Raw genomic sequence first — 21,440 nt, 5'->3', positions numbered from 1 at the left:
GGAAAAGCAAACACCAAGCAGGGGGAAGGGTTTACTGTGGGTGAAAAGTGGCCAATTCTCCTATATCTCTTGAGTAGATCAAACCAATAAGGAAAAGTTAAACAGGAAAGCAGTAGGGATTAAACCCGCAGTGGGAGAAAACCCAAAGAAAAGATATCAGTGAAAAGAGGTTCTGGCATGTGGGAGTCTTTCTCCAAAGAAGACCCAAATGCCTCCAAGCTGGAGGTTCAAACAAAGTCTGACTAAATATAGGAATGGACCTTCAAACACCAAGCAGGGAAATGGTCCATTGTGGGGTGAAAGTGGACAATTCTCCTGTACCTGTTGAGAATCATAGTAATCTGGTGCCAGGGAAGAAGTCCCTCCGGCGAGGAGCCATAGGAATTGACAGCTTACATTCCCCTCCATTGTGCAAAGTGGAGTCAAGTTGAGGGAGACCTGGAGAGCTTCTGACCAGGCTGTACCTCTTCCTCCAAGCCTGAGGTTCAAACGAAGCCTAAATATCAGCCTGGACCAGCTGCTGCTGCTCCCTGCAAAGGCAACTTATCTCCAGGAATCAGGGGAAGGTTACCTGGACCCTCTGAGCTGGAGCTGAAGGGGGCCAAAGGCCTTGCATGGATGGCACTTCCTTTGCAGTGCTGGCAGCTGATGGGTGGGCGTTTTCTCCTTTCGGACCAGCCAGCTCTGCCCTCCCTCACAGCTCCCAAAGACACCCCAGAGCATTGTTCAGGGCAATCCCATAAGTGGGTTGATAGTGTAAATGCAATCTCCAAAGAAATTGGAGGAGATTTTTTGGAGGGGCATTCAGAGAGGAAAAGGGTTCATGTCGGGAGGTGCTGAAGTGAAGAAGCCACATTTGCCTTGTACTCAAATGAGTGCATCCCTTTCAGCCATTATCTCCTAACAGGAATTTAATTTTGTCTTTCTTCCCAAGCAGGTGAATGCCAAGAGAGTGGAAGTGGAGCAGTTCCAGGTGTCCTCCAATGAGAACCAAGTGAGCACAAAGTGAGAGAAGAGACACTTGCAAATCCAAACAGGATCAAAAAAGCATCAGGGAAACCAAGTGAGGAATGTGAGGAACCAATCCTGCATTTTTCAGGGTGCTGGAAATCACAAGCCTTAATTCCAGAAGGTTGCAAAATAAGAAAAAGAGGGGAAGGGATCTCAGATGTTGCAATTTACCAAAAGACGGATGGAACAAACACATAAACTGTAGAAAGCCCATGAGACCAAAAGCAAAGTATGGAATATTATACAAGCATCCACGTAGGCACCATTTCAAATGTGTGATGTGTAAAACGGGCATCAGAAACAGCACAAACCTTAACAAGCCTCAGGGATCCCACACTTAAAGGAAGCCTTATACCATTATGGAAAGTAGACAGAGCTGCAGTTCTGGTGGAAATCTTATTAAAGATCCAAGTATCCACAGTGGAGAGAAGCCCTACACATGCACGGAATGTGGAAAGAGCTTCAGACAGAAAAATCATCTAACAAAGCATCAAAAAACCCACACTGAGGAGATGCCATATAAATGCATGCAGTGTGGAAAGAGCTTCAGGGAGATTGGTAATCTCTTGAACCATGAAAAAATGCACACTGGTGATCAGCCTTTTAAATGCACAGAATGTGGAAAAAGGTTCAATTTCAGTGGAGCTCTTATGAGACATCAAAGAATCCACACTGGAGAGAGGCCTTATATATGTGTGGAATGTGGAAAAAGTTTTGCTGAAAGTGGAACTTGTGCAAGGCATCAAAGAATTCACAGTGCAGTGAGGCCATTTACATGCATGGAGTGTGGAAAGAGCTTCAGAGAGAGTAGTAATCTCAAGAGACATCAAAGAATCCACACTGGAGAGAGGCCCTATAAATGCATGGAATGTGGAAAAGGTTTTGCTGAACGTGGAAATCTTACAAGACATCAAAGAATTCACACTGTGGTGTGGCCATTTAGATGCATGGAATGTGGAAAGAGCTTCAGTCAAAGTGGAAAACTTTCTATACATCAAAGATCCCACACTGGGGAGAAGCCATATAAATGCATGCAGTGTGGCGGGAGTTTCAGTCAGAGTAAACTTCTTAGGAATCATCAAAGAACCCACACTGGGGAGATGTTATACAGATGCATGGAATGTGGAAAGAGTTTCACTGACCGTGGAGGTCTTACAAAACATCAAAGAATCCACACTGGGGAGAGGCCCTACAGATGTATGGAATGTGGTAAGAGTTTCAACCAGAGTGGTAATCTTACAAACCATCAAAGAATACATACTGGTGAAAAGCCTTTTACATGCATGGAATGTGGAAAGAGTTTCACTGGAAAGGGAAATCTTACAACACATCAAAGAACTCATACTGAGGAAAGGCCGTATACATGCATGGAATGTGGAAAGAGCTTCAGCCGGCGTGATCCCCTTACAACCCATCGAAGAACCCACACTGGGGAGAGGCCCTATAGCTGCATGGAATGTGGAAAGAGTTTCAGCCGGAGTGGTCATCTTACAAACCATCAAAGAATTCACATGGGGGAGAAACCCTTTAAATGCATAGAATGTGGAAAGAGCTTCAGCCAGAGTCAATCTCTTAGGAAACATCAAACAACCCACTCTGGAGCGAGGCCATATAAATGCATGGAATGTGGGAAGAGCTTTACCCAAAGTGGAAGTCTTACAAGACACCTGGGAACCCACACTGGGGAGCAGCTATTTAAATGCATAGGGCTTGGAAAGAGCATCAGCTGGAATCATTCTCTTATGAAACATCAAAGAGCTCACACTGGGTAGAGGCCATATATATGTGTATAGGGTGGAATCAACGTCTACCGGAGTGATCATTTTGTGAACCATGAAAGGACACATACTGGCAAAAAGCCTTTTTCAATGCATGCAGTCTGGAAGAAGCTGCCATTTAACTGGCAGTCTTACAACCCATGACCGAATTCACACAGGGTAGAGGCTGTATAAGTACATGGAACATGGAAAGAGCTTCAGAGCAGAATCTTCATCTTATCTTCATTATTGCAGGCATAGGAATTCAGGAGGAGAATGTGGCCCCAAAAAGGGAGGCCTTGGAGGTGCCAGCCTTGGTGATGCCACTGGTTTTCAAGGCAGGCCACTGCTGTGCATGTGAAGAGAGTTGGTGAGTGGGCATAGTCAGAAGATGGGCCTTCACACAACAGGGACAGTGGTGCAAGGGGGCAAAGGGGATACCAGGAGGAGGTGGCATGATGGAGAAGGATTCTTTGCAAGGCCGTGGCGGAGTATGAGCTGAGACTTGCAGAGAATGTCAAGAGCAACACAGAGGGCTTCTAACTTCATGTACATAGGAAGAGGAAGGGGAGACAGGTGGTGGGACCCCTTAAGAGGGAGGGGGATCTGGTAACTGGTGTAAGGGAGCAGGCACAGATGCTTAATTATTATCTTGCTTTTGTGTTCTTCCCAAAGTAGTTTGGGGGAGATCGACCATGCAGGGGATAGATGAGGTTAGGGGTATGGAGGCCACATTGGGCTCACCCCTTGGAAGCTGAGCAGCTCTTCAAGGCCCTGGATGTCACAACGGCACTGGGCCAAGATGGGCTACACTCAAGATTGTTCAGGAATAGCCAGGGGTGCTCTCGCATTCATTGCCCTACATTTTCGGGGCCTCGTGCAAAACAGGAGTAGTTCTGGGGATTGGAGGGTGGCATCAGTGGTTCCAGTCTTCAAAATTGGTAGCCGAGGGGATATGGGGAATTACAGGCCTGTTAGCCTCATGCCCATTCTCAGAAAGACAATGGTGCCAATCAGAGCAAGATGCATGCTGGTGAGAAATGTGAAGGTCTCCATCTGGGAAAATGGATGTGAATGCACAATTGCATGATGGAGCCCTTTGGTCACGGGTGCTCCCCTGCCTTTCTTTGGACATGCTCTGTCCCTCCCTTTCTCAATGTCTCCTCCTCATTCTCTCCCTACATAATGCTGCCAGCAGGAATTCACTTCCAGTCCTGCCGGTTAGTCTCTCGCTCACATTGTGCCCAGACTGCAAGGCTCCTTGGCTGGACTACGTGGTCCTGAGGACGGGACTCTGTTCATGCACCTGTGACTCTGGGTCAGCCGTCAACAACATAGATATTCAGTTTTGCAACAAATGAATTGGTTTCATGATGTTCAAAATGTTATTTCCTTCGTGAATAAAACAATGAATCATAACAGCTTCCGACTGACTATCGCACTTTCCCTTCACAAACACTCCTCACTCTCAGATCCTCTTTCTCTTCTGAATGCACTTCCACCAGTCTTTCCTTCCTGTCTGTCAGTGCAGTCTTTTCTTTCCTTTTCCTTTTTCTTTTTAATAAAATTTGTATGCCGTCCAATTACATGCGTCTCTGGACGGCTTACAACATAGATAAATTGACAATCCACTCTGGCTGCAAATTAATAAAATACAACAATAACATTCAATATTAAAACATATTAAAATATTGATTACATAAAAAGGTCTTGATCTGGTGCCCAAAAACATATAATGACAGCACCAAGCAGACCTCTCTGGGGAGTGCATTCCACAGTCAGGGCGCCACCTCAGAGAAGGCCCTCCTCCGGGTACTCTGCCTCCTAATATCTTTCACAGAGGGTTCCCAGAGGAGGGCTTCTTTTGCCGATCTCAGGGGGCAGGAGGGCAAATAGGGAAAAAGACATTCCTTTAGGTATCCTGGTCCGAAGCCATTTAGGGCTTTCTAGGTAATGACCAGCACCTTGAATTGAGCCCGGACTTCGATGGGAAGCCAATGGAGGTGAAAGGGGACTGGGGTTCTATGAGAATAATGCCCAGTCCTTGTCAGTAACCTGGCTTCTCTATTTTGCACCATCTGAAGTATCCGGATTGTCTTCAAGGGCAGCCCCATGTAAAGCATGTTGGAAAAATCCAACCGGGAAGTAACCAGTGCATGTGTTACTGTTGCAGAACTCTTTCCCTTCTGCACTCAGCTTTCTCTCTGCTTCTGCCTCTCACACCCTTCTAATGCTTGACGGTATTGCGGGGTGGGTCTCCCCAGTCTCAGCTCCATCCTCTGAGGACTCGGCCTTCCCTTTCCTTGGGACTCATAAATCCCTCCCACAGCACTGCCTGGGATCCCAAGGAGAAGCTCAGTTTCTCCCTCCCAGGCTCTGCACACCCCAAGCACCACACTCCCTCTGCAGAGCCCTGTGAGAAAGAACGAGGGGTGGGGATGAGTCCCAGAGCAAGTGGGGGCACAGAGGGGCTGGAGGAGGCCCCCAGCAGTGGGGAGAGCAGGCTGGGCTGCTGGGGCCTCAAACCTTTCCAGCCCGCTGAAAACCACCCGAGCCGGGAGGGGTGCAACGGTGCAGGGAGAAGCTCAGCAGTTTCCGATCTGAGCTCCCTGGGAAACCCAGAATGGTCCTGCCTGGGCCTGGGGATTCAGTGGCTTGCATCGTCCCAGAAATGTGGAGCATTTCCTCTTTGGCTGGAGCACAGCAAGCGACTGACCTTGGGGATTCCCTAACCCAGGTGACTCACATTTTCTGACCTCAGAAAGGAACCCTGGGCCACACACTTTGAGTTCCTTGAGAATCTGGGCTATGAATTCAGTCACAATGTAGCATAGGTGGCACAACCGACTGTGGATTGGAGTGGGACCAATTCCTCTCAAACTCTTTGCCAGGTTCCTGGACACAGCACATGCTCCCTTCCAACGCCTGCCCAGGGCTGGTAATTTCCCTCCTCCAAATTTTTCATGGCTGCCAACATGTTTGCTCACCTGCATGCGTGCACTGGGTCCCTGGGTGCCCACACATCGGATGCACTGCATCATCTGTTTATCTGAGCGCGCATGTGCCTGGAAGGGCAACATTTCAGCTGGAATGTCCCTCGTGTGGAGAGCCCACAACCCCTCTGGAAAACGGGCTGCACTGCTGTGTTGCTCCGACGGTGAGGACTCTTCTGATCTCTAGCCTGAACCAGGCTTGTCGCAACTTGAGCTGATGCTTCCATGACCTGCACTTTGGTACCAGTGAGAAGAGCTCTTGGCATTGCCCTTCGTGCCAGCCTTTGGGGTAGCTGCAGGGTGCTATTCTGCCTCCCCACAGTCTTCTCTTCCGCATCATTCTTGTCACCCTCCTCTGGATCCTTTCCAACATTTGCGTGTCTTTCCAAACTCTTGGGCACAGAACTGGACAAAGAATTCCAGAGGATCAAAATCACCCAGGGTGGGGAACCACTGACCTATAAGGACAGACTGGGAGAACTGGGCATGGTCAGCCCTGAGAAGACTGAGCGGGGACGATTAATCCCTCTCCAAGTAACTCACCGTCTGTCACAAAAATGAAGGTCAGGGTCTCTTCCCATTGACAACAGAGTGTGTAACATGGAATAAACAGCTCCAGTTGCAAAAACCCAGGTTCAGATTAGAGATCATGAAAAGCTTCCACACTGTCAGAGCAACACGAATGTGGAGCCAGCTGCCTAGAGAGCTCCTGAGCTCACTCACAGGAGGAACGTTCTGGAACAACCTGGGCAGCCATCTGAATGGGATGATGGCAACTGGCGACCTGCAACTTGCTGAGCACTTGATGGCCTTCTTGGCCCCTTCCAACTCGGCTCTTCTCTGATCCTATGAAACTCCGGGTCAGTGACATTTCGTCATGCTATGGTTTTGGTTTGTTGGAATGTTAAATTTTGTTACTTTTAATAGAACTTCCATTTTACCTTTTAAACCTGTGTAACTTGCTCAGGGTGCCTTCCTGGCTAATGTGGTGGGATAGAAGTACAATATATGGTGATGAAGTCTTCTCTCTGGTGTTGGTTTGCATGATTCGTAAAATGCGGACTCTGCCTGAAGTGCTCTCCACCCTCTATGCATTCGTGTGGCTACTCCTCAGTGTGGGATCTCGGTGTGCCGTAAGGCTGCCCCTGTCACTGAAGCTCTTTCCACACTCCATGCATATGAACCACCCTGCTCAAACGTGGCTTCTTTGAACAACCCAGATGCAGGCTAGATATCCAGACCCGCTTCCTCACTTTCAGAGCAATCTGCAGTACAACTAGCTGCCTGGAGAGGTGGTGGGCTCTCCCGCATTAGAGACAGTCAGAGAGCAACTGGACGGCCATCAGAAGGGATGGGGCAACATGGTGTCGTGCAGGAGCATGGGGTGGGGGGTTTACCGCATGGCTGTCTTGGCCCCTTCCAACGCAACTATCCTTTGATTGTATGGATGCCCACCTCACACGGTCCCTCCATTTGAGGGCCGCTGAGCTGCCACCCTCACTCATTACAATGCAGTCTCTTCAACATGAGGTGGGGGTCTGGTTGGACAGGCCATTGGGTTATTTTGGGGGAAGGGACTTCCACTGCTTCTGTATGGTGCAGAAATGTGGGGGTGCGTGGCCCTCACTATTCTAGGACTTGTCACACCGATCCACAATTAAGGCTCGGAAATCAGTTTCTTGTCAAGGCAAGCAGGTTTAATTACAATTGAATGCATGGATATAGGGGTGCCTAAAATAGCAACACCCCCATGTTAATTTCCATAGGGTTATATAGAATACACCAAAAGGGAAGTGAATACAATTCCCAGGAAGGTGATTGGATACATTGATATGGATAGGAAAGTGATTGCATACACATCACGACACTATAAAGAAAAGTTACATTTCACTCTAATTAGATGCCTTTGACAAGCCATCAGACTAAAGTTATCTGGAACAGGCTTGCCAGAAAAGGTTACATTTGTGAACTTTATAGGGTCAAGAAGGCACTTTGGCAAACCAATAAAATACACAGATTACAATTGACAGTTACCCATTAATGGAGTGGGGTCATTTGGTCTTCACCACCAGACACTGAGGCACCCTTTGTGATCTGTTTATGGCAAGGCAGTGAGGCGGGGTGATAAATCTTGTTTTTCTGTGTACGGCTTTCCCCCCTTTTTATTATCCTGCCAAACTGCTAGGTGAAACATAATTCTGCACATATCTGAGTTAGCACACTCTGGCTTTTCTATGAGTTGGGAAATATCCTGTGTAAGTGGCTTTAAGACCATGATTCGGCCCATTGAAGACTCCTGGGGTGAGGCATCCACCAGGGCGGCCTCCATACGAGTACCTTGTATAACTGATTGAATAAGCTTGATAAAGCATGGGATACAACAGGGTAAGATGAGAATAGCTCCTAATGCACGACTCATGACAACAGCCTCTTTTTCCACCATGCCTTACCAAAAATGCTATCCCACCAGTTCATGTATATAACTGTGGTGTTTTTACTCTGTGGCCTCCCTCTGGCTAACCAGTCTTGAGGTATTTTGGGGTGCTGCAATTGGCTACAGCTTCTAGCAAAAGACAGATTCCTCCTGACCAGGGAGACAGGCCGCCCAGCCCCTGCAGCTTCACCTTGAAGGTGCAGACTGCCTGTGCAGGTGAGGGCCATTTCGATAAACACAGAAGCACAAAAGCAGAGCGATTCCGAAGGCACCTCCTGGGGCAACCACTCTGACCCCTGGCTCCAGCCAGCTCTGTTCATGACATGCCTGAGAAATACTAGAATAATTGTTGGCAAGCTCTGCCAGTAACAGCCTCAGTTGGAGAACCATGAAAGCAACCCTCCCAGGCCACTCTTACCAGAATGAAATGTAAAGCAGCTTATAAAGCACTGAGCTTTTAAATGTGATGCTCCAAAGAAACAGTTTTGTCTTCCACAAGTTTCGCAAACCGTCCTGGCTTGCCAGCAATGCAATGTCTAGCAACTTTGTATGGCAAGTTGCTGTAGCTGAGCTTTGTATGTCTGAAATGGCATCAGGTGCTTCACTACAAACATTGAATGCAGATACAGCACTCTAAGGCCATGGTGATTTGGGAAAACTCCAAATGGTGGAAGAATGGCCCAGAGAAATGAATACCCCCCCCCCCTTTGACAATGTCTTCCACCACTGTTTGAACTACTTCTCTGCAGTTAGGGCAAGGGCCCCTGGGGAATTCTGTAATCATTCAGAGATTGGGGACAAGGTATCCAGTGCCCTATCCTTCTGTAGGGAAAGCTGTGAAAGCCTTCTGGCTACTAACCCTGTAAGTCCCATGGGTGGTTTCCATGGTTAGAAGGCCAATCCATGTTGTGAGACTGAGTCCAGAGATCCCCTGTAGAGGGTTTTCTCTTGTGGAGTTTTGTATATGCCAATGTGAGCCATTGAGCTAGGCATGTTTGCTGACCTCCGTCTTTTGGCCAGCACCAAGTTGTCTTGTACCCATAGTGCGTATTCCAGGTTGTACCAAGTGGCACTTACCAGCTCCATTTGTGTGAATAATGCATAGCAGTCAGCATCCACATGTGGTTGCCCATCCAAGCTGCAGGCAGGGCCTTTCCAGCTTAGCAGAAACAAAGCCCCATGCCAGCCACCACACCAAATTCTCTCTCTCACACAGGGAGCCTATTCCAGCATGTGCCAATTGGCTGTAAGGATGTTGCTGGTCCACCATCATCACCCCAAGTGGTAGAGTGCTTTCAGTGGTCCTTACCTGTAGCGGCTTCACATGGAAATTGTTTTCCCTAGGAACCTGTGTAATCATTTTTTAAACAAATATTTCTTTCCTTTTTACTCTCCTTTAGCTGATCTGGGACAGCATGTGCCTGTCCTCCTGTAATCTGCATGTCTGTTTTACCTGGTCCTTGGTGTGAATCCAGACATATAACACGTTCCAGTGTAAGAAATCCATGCTGGGTTTTCACCATTGCCACTAAAGCATAAACATTCTATTACACACTGAACCAGTATTCTAAAACTGAAAACTCAGAAATTAGGAAGTCCACTGTTTTCTTCCTACAAGGACATATAGTATAGAAAGGAGTAACAGAATTAACTGAAGTACACAGAGACAGCCAGAGTAACAACTGCAAGAATCTCCCCCTCTTTCCTTCCGCATCATCATCTAGGCTACTTAGCATTAGGCAACTGCTAGTCTCTTTGATCCAAGTCTTCAAGCCAGAACCCGATCCTGGTCCCCGATAGGTTGCTTTTCTTCGGGGCTCTTCTCCATTGCCCCCTCCAGTTGCGGGCTCTTGGCTGACCCTGATGTCAGCTCCTTCTCGTCCTGGTGTGTTATGCTGCTGGTCCTCCCTTGCAGGGTTGGTGTTTGAGCAGGAACTTCAGGTCCTCCACGAATTCCATGGTCCTCTGGTCTCCCTGTGGTTTTTGGAGCTTTTCTCAGCCTGGTCTAAAGATCCCACGTGGGCACTGCTGTGTGTGGCAAGGAGCATCTGGGCACGGTCCTCCCATTGCATCAATGATTTCCAGGTGGTCCAGCCTCAGGCGAGTCAGCTGATGTAAGACAGCAGCCCCCCTTCCTTGAGCCATTGCAAGCCGTAGGCAGCAACCAGGCAGTGGCCACAGCTTCACACACTACAGGCAGCCAGTTAATCAGGCACGGCTGCTTTGGCCTTGCCGGACAGCCAGCACGGCCACTCTGGGCTTGGAGAAGGAGCGGTGCTGGCCAGCTAGCCAGTGCCGCAGAAGGACAGCAACAGATGCTTGCCGAGTCTGGTGCTGGAGAAGACCAGCTCCGGCCCCGCTCCCTCCTTTTTCGCACCTCCATGTCAGGAGTTGCCCTGTGCTGGGGAGCAGCCATGAGCATCCCAAGAAAGCGCTGGCTGCCAGTTTTCCAAGCCTGCATATATAACACTATATATACACCCACTAATGGAGTAGGGTCATTTGGTCTTCGCCACCAGACACTGAGGCACCCTTTGTGATCTGTTTATGGCAAGGCAGTGAGGCGGGATGATAACTCTTGTTTTTCTGTGAACAGGCTCCATTGTCTTTCTGAGAATGGGTGTGAGGCTAACAGGCCTGTAATTCCCCATATCCACCCAGCTACCAGTTTTGAAGACTGGAACTACTGATGCCACCCTCCAATCCTCCAGAACTTCTGCTTTGCAGAACAAAATGCAGGGCAATGGATGCGAGAGCACCCCTGGCTATTCCTAAACAATTTTGAGTGTAGCCGATCTTGGCCCAGTGCCTTTGTGACATCCAGGGCATTGAGGAGCTCCTCGGCTACCAGGGGGTGACCCCAATGTGGCCTCCATAACCCTAGCCTCATCTACCTCCTCTGAAGCTCTTTCCACAGTCCATGTACTTATACAGCCTCTACCCTGTGTGAATTTGTTCATGGGTTGTAAGACTGCCACGTAAACGGCAGCTTCTTCCAGACTGCATGCATTGAAAAGGCTTTTTGCCAGTATTTGTCCTTTGATGGCTCACAAAATGATCCCTCCAGGAGAAGTCGATTGCACCCTATACACATTGATATGGCCTCTACCCAGTGTTAGTTTTTTGATGTTTCATGAGAGAATGACTCCAGCTGAAGCTCTTTCCAAGGTCACTGCTTTTACATAGCTGCTCCCCCCACTCCCCCTGTGGGTTCTTTGTAAGCTTTGTAAGATGACAGCTCTGGCTGAAGCTCTTTCCGCATTCCATGCAGGCATACGGCCTCTCCCCAGTGTGGGTTCTTTCATGTTTCCTAAGAGAATGATCCCAGCTGAAGCTCTTTCCACATTCTGTGCATTTAAAGGGTTTCTCCCCTATGTGAGTTCTTCGATGCTTTGCAAGAGTTCCACTTTCAGCAAAACTTTTTCAACATATAAGGCCTCTCTCCAGTGTGGATTTTTTGATGTCTCATTAGACCTCCTCTGCAATTGAACCTTTTCCTGCATTCCGTGCATTTAAAAGGCTGGTCATCAGTGTGCATTCTTTGATGGTTCATGTCCATGTTCATGTTCATTCAAGCTCTGTCCAACTTCACTGCTTTTACATAGCTGCTCCCAGTGTGCGTTCTTTGATGCTCTGTAAGATGACCACTCTGGCCGAAGCTCTTTCCACATTCTGTGCATTTAAATGGCTTCACCCCTGTGTGGGTTCTTCGATGGTTTGCAAGATGACCATTCTGGCTGAAGCTCTTTCCGCATTCCATGCAGCTATAGGGCCTCTCCCCAGTGTGGGTCCTTCGATGGTTCCTAAGGGAATTGTCCAAGCTGAAGCTCTTTCCACATTCTGTGCATTTAAATGGCTTCTCCCCTGTGTGGGTTCTTTGATGGTTTGCAAGATGACCATTCCGGCGGAAGCTCTTTCCACATTCCATGCAGCTATAGGGCCTCTCCCCAGTGTGGGTCCTTTGATGGTTTGTAAGGGGATCACGCTGGCTGAAGCTCCTTCCACATTCCGTGCATGTATAGGGCCTCTCCCCAGTATGAGTTCTTTGATGCTTTATAAGACTTCCTTGTCCAGTGAAACTCTTTCCACATTTCATGCATGTAAAAGGCTTTTCACCAGTATGTGTTCTTTGATGGTTTCTAAGAGTACTACTCTGGTTGAAGCACTTACCACATTCCATACATCTGTAGGGCCTCTCCCCAGTGTGGGTTTGTTGATGATGCATAAGTCCTCCACGGTAAGTGAAACTCTTTCCACATTCCATGCATCCGTATAGCGTCTCCCCAGTGTGGGTTCTTTGATGAATCCTAAGAAGTTTACTCTGACTGAAACTCTCGCCACACTGCATGCATTTATGTGCCGTCTCCCCTGTGTGTGTTCTTTGATGTATAGAAAGTTTTCCACGTTGAGTGAAGCTTTTTCCACATTCCATGCATGTAAAAGGTTTTTCACCAGTATGTGTTCTTTGATGGTTTGTAAGTATACTACTCTGGTTGAAGCGCTTACCACAATCCATACATCTGTAGGGCCTCTCCCCAGTGTGGATTGTTTGATGCCTTGTTAGATAATTTCTCTGAGTGAAGCTCTTTCCACATTCTGTGCATGTGTAGGGCTTTTCTCCACTGTGGATTCTTAGATTGCTAATCAGATTTCCACCAGCACTGCAGGACTGTCTACTTTCCATAATTCGATATGGCTTCCTCTAAGTGTGGGATCACTGCGGCTTGCTAAGGCTTGTGCCGTTTTACACAGCACACATTTGAAATCGTGCCTGCGTGGATGCTTTTATAATATTCCATACTTTGCATTTGGTCTCTGGAATTTCTACAGTTTATCTGTTTGTTCCATCTGCCTTTTGATAAATTTCCACACCCGATATTCCCTCCCCTCTTCTTGACTTAGCAACCTTCTGGAATTAAGGGTTGTGATTTCCAGCACCCTGAAAAATGCAGGATTGGTTCCTCACGTTCCTCACTTGGTTTCACTGATGCTTTTTTGTCCTGTTTGGATTTTCAAGTCTCTCTTCTCTCACTTTGTGCTCACTTGGTTCTCATTGGAGGACACCTGGAACTGCTCCACTTCCACTCTCTTGGCATTCACCTGCGTGGAAAAAAAGACAAAATTAAATTCCTGTTAGGAGATAATGGCTGAAAGAAATGAACTCATTTGAGTACAAGGCAAATGTGGCATCTTCACTTCAGCACCTCCCGACATGAACCCTTTTCCTCTCTGAATGCCCCTCCAAAAAGCACCTTCCTCGGGGATTGCATTTGCAATGACGACCTGCTTACGGGGTTCCCTGAGGAATTCCCCGGGGTGCGGTGGGAGCTGCGAGGAAGTGCAGAGCCCAGCTGGCCTGAAAAAGGAGGAGGCACCTACCCGCCAGCTGCCAGCGCTGCAAAGGAAGTGCCATCTATGCAAGGCATTTGGTCTTGTTCAGCTCCACCACAGAAGGTCCAGGTAACCTTTCCCTGATTCCTGGAGATAAGTTGCCTTTGCAGGGAGCAGCAGCAGCAGGTCCAGGCTGATATTTAGTCAGGCTTTGTTTGAACCTCCAGCTTGGAGGCAGAGACACAGCCTGGCCAGAAGCTCTCCAGGTCTCCCTCAACTTGACTCCACTTTGCGCAATGGACCCTTTCCCTGCTTGGTGGTCCATAGCATGAACTATGATGGCTGAAACCGAAGAACTTCTCTCATTCCATGCATTTTTTGCATCTTCGGCATTTGGGGTCTCTCCCTTAGAGAAAGACTTATGCTTTTCAAGAACTTCATTTCACCTCTATTGTTTTAATGCGTTTTCTCCCCCAGCGCTTTATAATACCCACTCATTTCCTATTGAACGTTCCTTTGGTTGGATTACTATTCTACTCAAGGGATACCGAAGAATTGTCCACTTTTACCTTTCAATGCACCCTTCCCCCTCTTTGGTGTTTGCTTTTTCCTCTTTCTTTACCTGGTCTGTGTCACGCTTCCTCCGTTCCCTGTAGGCTTGGAAAGTCTCTCTCTGCACCTCACGCTCCCTCATTCTCCTGGAAATGCTGACGGATGCTCACGGATCTCCCTCTCCTGCAAACCACCAGCATGGGGACAAGGGCAAGGCGGAAATGTTGCCAGGAGGGGGCAGTAGATCCCACTGGAAAATCCCCTGAATGCAGCGGCCTCTGCTTCGGCCACTGGAGTGCCATCCCGCTCCCATTGCTCCAGGTACCTGGGATTTAGGTACTGATTTATGGACATTTTATGAGCTTTGTACTTAGCACAAAACCTTAAGAAAGAGGGCCACTGAGAAACACAAGAGGGACCTGCCATTCTCCATCTGGTTGGTCATGTTCAAGCGGAGCTTAACTTGTGTGAGCCGGAGCTGAGGCTGCACAGAGACAGCCTTCCGTGAGGTTCCCAGGCATGTCCACACTTCACCCAGCAGCCCCTTCAGAGGCACGGTGGGAACATCCCGGAAGGGCACACAAGCCACACCGTGTGTGGAACACATGCGTGTCCTGCCAGCGGGGGGCCCTTCCACCGTTGCCCCTCCCCAGCGATATCCATGGCAGGGTCACTGGAGGGGGAAGAACACGCCATTGGGAGGACGTTCGTCTCTGGGGCAGCCCACAGCTGCCCCCAGTGGAAGGTCCCGGAACTCTGGCAGGGGGGTGCAATGGGGGACCAGGTGGACGCAAGGGGCGGAGGCAGCCACCAGGTCTGCCCCAGGAAGGCGGGGCACAAGCGGAGCAACACCACCTAGAGGCCCTCCTGATCCGGGCAAGAGAAGGTCCCGACACACACGCCAGAGCCCCTTCCCCTGAAACCTAGAGAGATGTGCAGGCAGGGCCTGGATTGGTCCCTTTGGAAAACGGGATGGGGTGTGGATGCTCTTGGCAGCTGCACCAGGAAGGTCTGCAGGAGAGCAAACCAGCGGGAGGAGTTCACGGCCTGCCCCCTGTTGAGATCTGGCCACACCGCATGGAAAGGGACCAGGCACGGACATTCGTCCTCGCCCCCCCCAAGCAGGGCAGCCTGCCAAGCAGCAGTGGGGCAATCCAGCACCAGGAGGCAGGGGTGTGGATCGGTGCCCCACTGCTGCTGCCTGGGGGACAGACAGGTGAAAACCAGGCCACCCCCGGGGCCAATGGCTGATTATGTTCAACCCCCGCCAGGCATTCAGAGGGGCACGCCCCCCACCCCCCGCTTCAGCTCCACAGCAGCTCAGCCAGGGAGGATGGCCCGGGTTGGGAAGCTTTCCCAGACCCACAATACAAGCAGAACGTTTCTACGCCGCCCGCCCGGCAACGCTGGGAATCGCTCCCGGCACCGAAGGCGGCCTTGCAACGGAGGCGCGCCTGGCCTCACTCCTGGCTTCGGCTCCGAGGAGGGATCCGAGCGGGGGTCCCTTGGGGTCGCCTCCACAGGAGTTCATGCCGGCACCATCCTGGGAAGGCGCCATGAGCCAGGATGGCGCTGTAGGGGGGTGGACACAAAGCCGGCCGCCACGGCGGCCCCTTCCCTCCGGAGAGACTCTTTCCCGGAGCAGCAGCTCCAGCGGGCGCCTCCACGGGCCCCACCTGGGGAAGCCCAGCAGAGCCTGTCCGGAATGACGCCGCGTCCCCAACCGCGGCCCCGTCTTGCGCGGCGCCAGCACAGGAGGAGACGCGGCTGTTCCAGCAAGGAAAGTCCAGCTCGTCTCCCGATCGCACTCGCAACGCCAAGGGGGGGGGATCTCCCCCTGCTTGGCCTCCCGTGCTCCCCTCCTTCTCCCCGGGCTCCCCTCCGCCCCCTCCCCTCCACGAGCATACCTTGACTTTCTCCGAGCCCGTCTCGCTGCCGGGACCACCAGGCCGGGGCGTCCGCGGGGCTCCCCCCGCGCCTCTCCCGCCCCTCCAGGCAGCGCCGCGCTCCCCTCGCGCACTCCAGACCCGGAGCGGAAGCGACGCGAGACCCTGCTGCCCGCCCACTCCGGAACTGCTTCCCGCGGGAGGGCCGAAAAGCCGGATCGCGAATCGCCGCTGGATGCGTCGCATTTCAATAGTTTTGTGCGGCGCGGATTCCCGAACTGCAGCCAAAGCACTCAGCGCATCCGCCTCCATCAAGTGAGCCCCAAAATCCGGGGTGCCATAGTTTCTGTGCGCAAAAAAGGGGCTCCAGAGGATCTCAGAACGGGGCCCAGTGGGGGAATGGGGCCCACAATGTGGTTAGGGGCAAATTTACGCGCGCGCGCGTGGGGGGGGGGGTTCATAATGGTCAGAGCCATGGCAGGAGGTCTGGCTCCATCAAGGCCATGTCGCTTGAATTTCCGGGGAGAGCAAGTGCCAGATGAGAGCATCTCTTTTGGAAGTGATGGAAGATTGTAGGAGTTGCTTCATATCTTATCCACTCTTTTCTCGCGTTTCTACCCAGCTCTACAGCCAATTAACTCCGAGAAGGGCTGCTTTGGAAACGACCCAGTTCAGAAGGTCCAAATTGGCTTCCAGCTGTCTGGTCTCATCCAAACATGCTGCACCAACCAAATTAGGGTGAAACGGGGCGGGGGGAGGTCTCAGGAAAGGGTGAAGCTGACATGGCAGAGAAATCACAAACACAGAAGAACCAGGAAGCCACCTTTGGTCTCTCAGATTTCTCTCTGGGCTGGTTCCACAGTCATGTGGCTTGGAATGTGTCCCACTAAGACCAAGGACTCCGACTCCATCCCTGGATGCCTTTCGTCTGCTTTAGGAACTGGGAGAACGGGCACCATTGGGCTACAAACTTCTTTTGGATTCTGGGACTGATGGGAGTAGTGGCAGGGGAAACCCGTGTGGAGAAATTACTCTGCCTCTAATCATCTCTTCACTAGGTGTGACGGTCTGAGCCAGAAAGTTCTGGGGACCTACACAATTTTAATATGAGAACTAATTAAAGTAATTTAACATTTATACCCTTGAGATCCGTATATCTTATGAGACTGTTATATCTTACAGTAACCCTTAATAGTTTTCCCAGACTGGTTGTGTTCCCTGAGCAACTTCTGGAATTGTAGAATCACAATCCGCACCTACTCTGAGAACCCCATCCTGCCCCACCGCCCCAGACCCCGCCAGGAGCTCCGGAGGGGAAGGAGATCCCCGCCCGGCCCCACGTAGGGCCTGCTCCCCCACACCGGAACAGCCCGGTGCTCAAGTCCTGTCCGGGGAGTGATTCCAAGGGGAGAAGATTGGGTCATGCAAGCCGTGTGGTGCTGTGTAGCAGGGAAGATGGACCCAGCGCTCTCCCAGCTTTGACGCCAAGGGGAAGGAGGGGACCCTCCCCGTCCTTCTTCCCCACCAACACCCTTCCATGGTCGGCCCCCTTCACCTCCGATTCCCCGCACCCCTTCACTCCCCCTCCCCCTCTTCCCAGGCACGTCTCGCTGCTGGGAAACCACGAAAAGCCAGATCCCGGATCCTGCACATCTGGATGCGCTGCATTCCCCCTGGTGGTGTACGGAGAGGCCTCCCTAAAGCGCAAGGAAGATAGGGGCGCATCGCCCGCATGAACCGAGCCACGAAATCGATGGTGCCAAAACGGGATCCGTAGAAATATTCGGGGAGCCTCTGAGGGGGAAGGGACCCACCTGGACCTGGAAGGCCAAGCGCGCCCCGATGCCAGTCCGAAGAGGATGGGAAAGGCCAGCCCGCACGGCCCCCTGGTAGGACGCTGGGAGAGCATCTCCTCCCCCTGCCCCACCCGCCCTAGACCCTCAGAAAATTTGTCTGGCCGGGAAGGAGGCACCCTGGCCGGCGAGACTCGTCTGCTCTGGTAGCTCCTTCCCCGTGGATGCGTCCAGCCCCACCCCCAAATCTGGACGGGTCGGGGGCGTCACGAGGCCTGTGCAGGCCCCTTGCCCAAGGCCGCAGCTCTGACCAGGCACTCTTGCCGCGGTCCACGCGCGGATCCCCGAAGGGGGCGCTGGAGAGAGATCGCGAGCGAGGACGGAGGAGAAGGGGCTAGAGGGGGGAGCGTTGGGTGGCGGCGCCGGGGACTGGCGGCTGGGGGAAGACGAGGCGGGAACGGGCCAGCGCTCCCCCCGCTCAGGGAGAGCGGAAGAGGCGGCAGCTGCTCTGGGCGTGAAAAGGCGCTGGGGAAATTGGGTCCGGGGGAGAGGTTGAGCGGCGGGGGAGGGGGTCGGCGGGAAGAGGTGGAGCGGCGGGGATGGCAGATGCCGTGCTGCTGGCCTTGCTCAAGAGGGGAAGGGTGTAGAGGAGGGGTCCCTGGGGTTAGAGTTCCCCACTTCTTTTCGGGGACCCTCAAGCTGGCGGAATGTCGCTTTTCAATTTGCGAGGAAATACTCGGTCCGTGGGAAAGATCAACCGTTTCAACCTCTGCTGCTTGATGGATCGGGGCCCCAGTACCAGCAGTCGCGAACGGAAATATATGACCAGGTAGAGGCAAACTCAAGTACAAGTTTTCAGAGCATGTACAGAGCATTTTATGATCTCCTACTCACGGGCACTGGCTCAGAGCAATTGATGGCAGGATGCAGACAGGACAATGACAGTCTGAGGCCAGAATATACAGAACAAATAATGCAAAGCAACCGGACGTACAAGTGACAAGATGACAATATTTACAACTGCAGTGCATTGACATTTCCAATCTCCAGGTCTGTTTACACATGGAAATGGAGAAAGCATTCATGAAATCAGAATCTCAGCGGATGCATCCCGCCAGTGGGAAGGCTTTGAACCCGAGGAAGCAACTCGCGTCCTTCTGACTGGCTCCAGGCAGAAAGCACTCTGGGCCAGCTAACCAGGGATTCCTTGGCGAACTCTGAATTCCGGCAGGGATTATGTAGCAGTTTTGTAGCAGCGAGCAACCCTTCTAGGATCCTCTGGATTCCCCTGTTGGTACCAGGTGGACAGAAAGGACGCTCCCCCCCCCCCGCCCCCGATTTAATGGCGCACTTGTTGGAGGCGGATGCGCTCCGAGATTCCATTCGAGTCTAATAGACCCCCGTGCACGGCGGGGAGAAAAGCGGCGCATCCAGGTGCGACTCTGGGATGCGGCTTTTCCGATCCTCGCCAGGGAAGCAGTTCCGGTGGGCGGGCAGCAGGGGGCTCGCTTCGTTTCCGCTCCGGCCCAGGAGTGTCCGGCGAGGATCGCTGCGCTGCCCGGAGAGGCGGCAGAGCGGCGAGGGAGGCCTCGGCGACACACCTGGCTAGGAGAAACGCACTGCGCGGCGGGAAGGTGGGCGAGAGCGATGGGGTGGGCGGGGGGCCGGGGAGAAGGAGGGCGAGCGTGGGGGGCGGAAGCGGAGAGCCCCCCTTCGCCGGCGTTGCGGCGGCAGAGCCCCCGTCCGATCCCGGCTCCCCGCGCGAGGGGTGGCAGGGCGTGCATTGCTCCGGGCAGGGCTCGCGTCCCGGGATTTCCTGGGGCAATGGCCGGGTGCGGGGAGGGGGGCGAGGCTGCGCGGGATGAGGGGGGGCGCTTCTGCCCCTCCGGAGCTCCTTGCCGGCTCCGGAGCCTCGGGGCGGGATGGCGGCGCCCCCCGTGCGCGCGGGTGGGACCGGTTCGTTACGTCGGGCCGAGCCGGGAGAGTCCGGGCTGGCCTTTTCTCGCCTTGCACGGCGGCGGGTGCCGAGTTCGAGGTCCACCCTCCCCAGTAGGCCGGGAAACTTCCGGGATTGTGGGTCTTGTAATCCGCCAGCTCCCGAACCCCCGCTAAGTTATTGTGGAGAAAAAGCAGGAGGGGCGTGTGTGCCCCCCTGAAGCCCGGCCGGTGGGGAAACAGGACAACCGGCGCGGCCAGGAGGTGGCCTGGTTTCCACCTTTCTCCTCAACCCCCACCAGCAGGCAGACCAATGGGGACCCGATTTGGGTCCCGCTTCTTTGTCCCACAGTGCAAGGACCCCCGGTGCATCCCGGTCACACAATGGGGGATCAGCTCAGGGTTCCGGGGTTTGTGGGTTGGAAGGGAGAGGAGGGGGAGGGACAAATGGCACGAGCCCCCCCCCCCCCAGTTGCAGAGGAGTTGGGGATCTGGGAAGGCCCGGGAGGAAGGTTGAGAGCCCTCCATTTCACTCGGCCTCAATCCAGCAAGGCGGAGGCATCCGCACTCCATCCCCTTCTGCAGAAGGGCGACGCCACCCCCTCCCTGCACATCTCTCCGGAGTTTGGAGGAAGGGCCCCTCACACGTGCATTGCACCGGCACCCATGGGAGCTGCCCGGGGAGGCTGCCAGCCTCGTCCCAACTGCCTCTGGCCTCGCTTGGCTCACCCCAGGGCTTGCTCTCTCGTTTAGGTTTAGACAAGATGGCCACCCCTGGAGGGTCTCCCAGGAGGGAGAAAGGCTGACGAGCTGGGCATGGACCTTTCCATGGGTGCTGGTCCCAGTGGTGGCAGGACACTGGTCTTTCTCTCTTGTCTTCCCTTATAATTTACTCTAAGTAGAATGCACATCAATGTTATTTCTGCTTCCTTTCAGGAAATGGTACACCGCCTGGCGAGATCTTCATAAATCCATCCTGAAATCCCAGGTATACGCAGACAACAAAAAGCTCCCATGCAGTGGGAAAGAGGTGGCACTCCAGGGGCTGAAGCAGAGGTAGCTGGATTCTTGGGATTTTCCAGTGGGATCGGCTGCCATCTCCTTGCAAAATTTCTGCCTTGCCTCTGTTGTTATGCAGGTGGTTTGCAGGAGAGGGAGATCCCTGAGCATCTGTCAGCCTTTTCAGCAGCACGAGGGAGCGCGAGATGGGGAGAGAGTCTGTAAAAGCCGTCAGGGAAAAGAGGAACCATGACATAACCCAGATAAAGGGAAAGGGAAAAGGAAACAGCAAGCTGGGGGAATGGGTTCATTGTTGCCTAAAAGTGGACAATTCTTAGATATCCCTTGAGTTGATTAATAATCTAACCAAAGGAATGTTTATCAGGAAATCACTTGCTGTTGTTGTTACTTGCAAAGTCATATCTGACCCATCGTGACCCCATGGACAACATTCCTCCAGGCCTTCCTGTCCTCCACCTTCCCCCAAAGTCCACTTAAGGTCACACCAACTCCTTCAGTGACTCCATCCAGCCACCTCATTCTCTGCCGTCCCCTTCTTCTTTTGCCATCTACTGTTCCCAGCATTAGGGTCTTTTCCAGTAAGTCCCTCCTTCTCATTATGTGGCCAAAGTTTTTGTGGTTCATCTTCACCATCTGGCCTTCCAAGGAGCAATCAAGGTTGATCTCCTCTAGGACTGACTGGTTTGATCACCTTGCAGTCCAAGGGCCTCGCAGGAGTCTCCTCCAGC

At 52.2% G+C, this 21,440-nt stretch overlaps 1 protein-coding gene and 1 pseudogene across 2 annotated transcripts; one reads left to right on the top strand and one right to left on the bottom strand.

Moving 5' to 3' along the window:
• The window catches only part of LOC123018046, a 40,236-nt pseudogene that overhangs the window by 2,215 nt on the left and 16,581 nt on the right, over positions 1-21,440 (top strand).
• LOC123018035 (zinc finger protein 135-like) lies at positions 7,444-16,118 on the bottom strand. Of its 2 annotated transcripts, XM_044419770.1 has the most exons (3): positions 15,986-16,118; positions 14,149-14,261; positions 7,444-13,295 (listed from the first exon to the last, which is right to left on the bottom strand). In XM_044419770.1, the coding sequence occupies exon 3, from the start codon at positions 12,877-12,879 to the stop codon at positions 11,767-11,769; it is 1,113 nt and encodes a 370-aa protein (XP_044275705.1). In that variant the 5' UTR covers positions 12,880-13,295; positions 14,149-14,261; positions 15,986-16,118; the 3' UTR covers positions 7,444-11,766. The 2 variants fall into 2 exon arrangements, with proteins under 2 accessions (XP_044275705.1, XP_044275706.1); XM_044419771.1 differs by lacking the exon at positions 14,149-14,261 and having other exon boundaries at positions 15,986-16,106.

The sequence above is a fragment of the Varanus komodoensis genome, unplaced genomic scaffold, assembly GCF_004798865.1.
Source record: "Varanus komodoensis strain SLA01 unplaced genomic scaffold, ASM479886v1 scaffold108, whole genome shotgun sequence".
Classification (NCBI taxonomy): Eukaryota; Metazoa; Chordata; class Lepidosauria; order Squamata; family Varanidae; genus Varanus; species Varanus komodoensis.
Note: the sequence above shows the minus strand (reverse complement) of the source record. Positions and strands in the feature narration are given on the sequence as shown.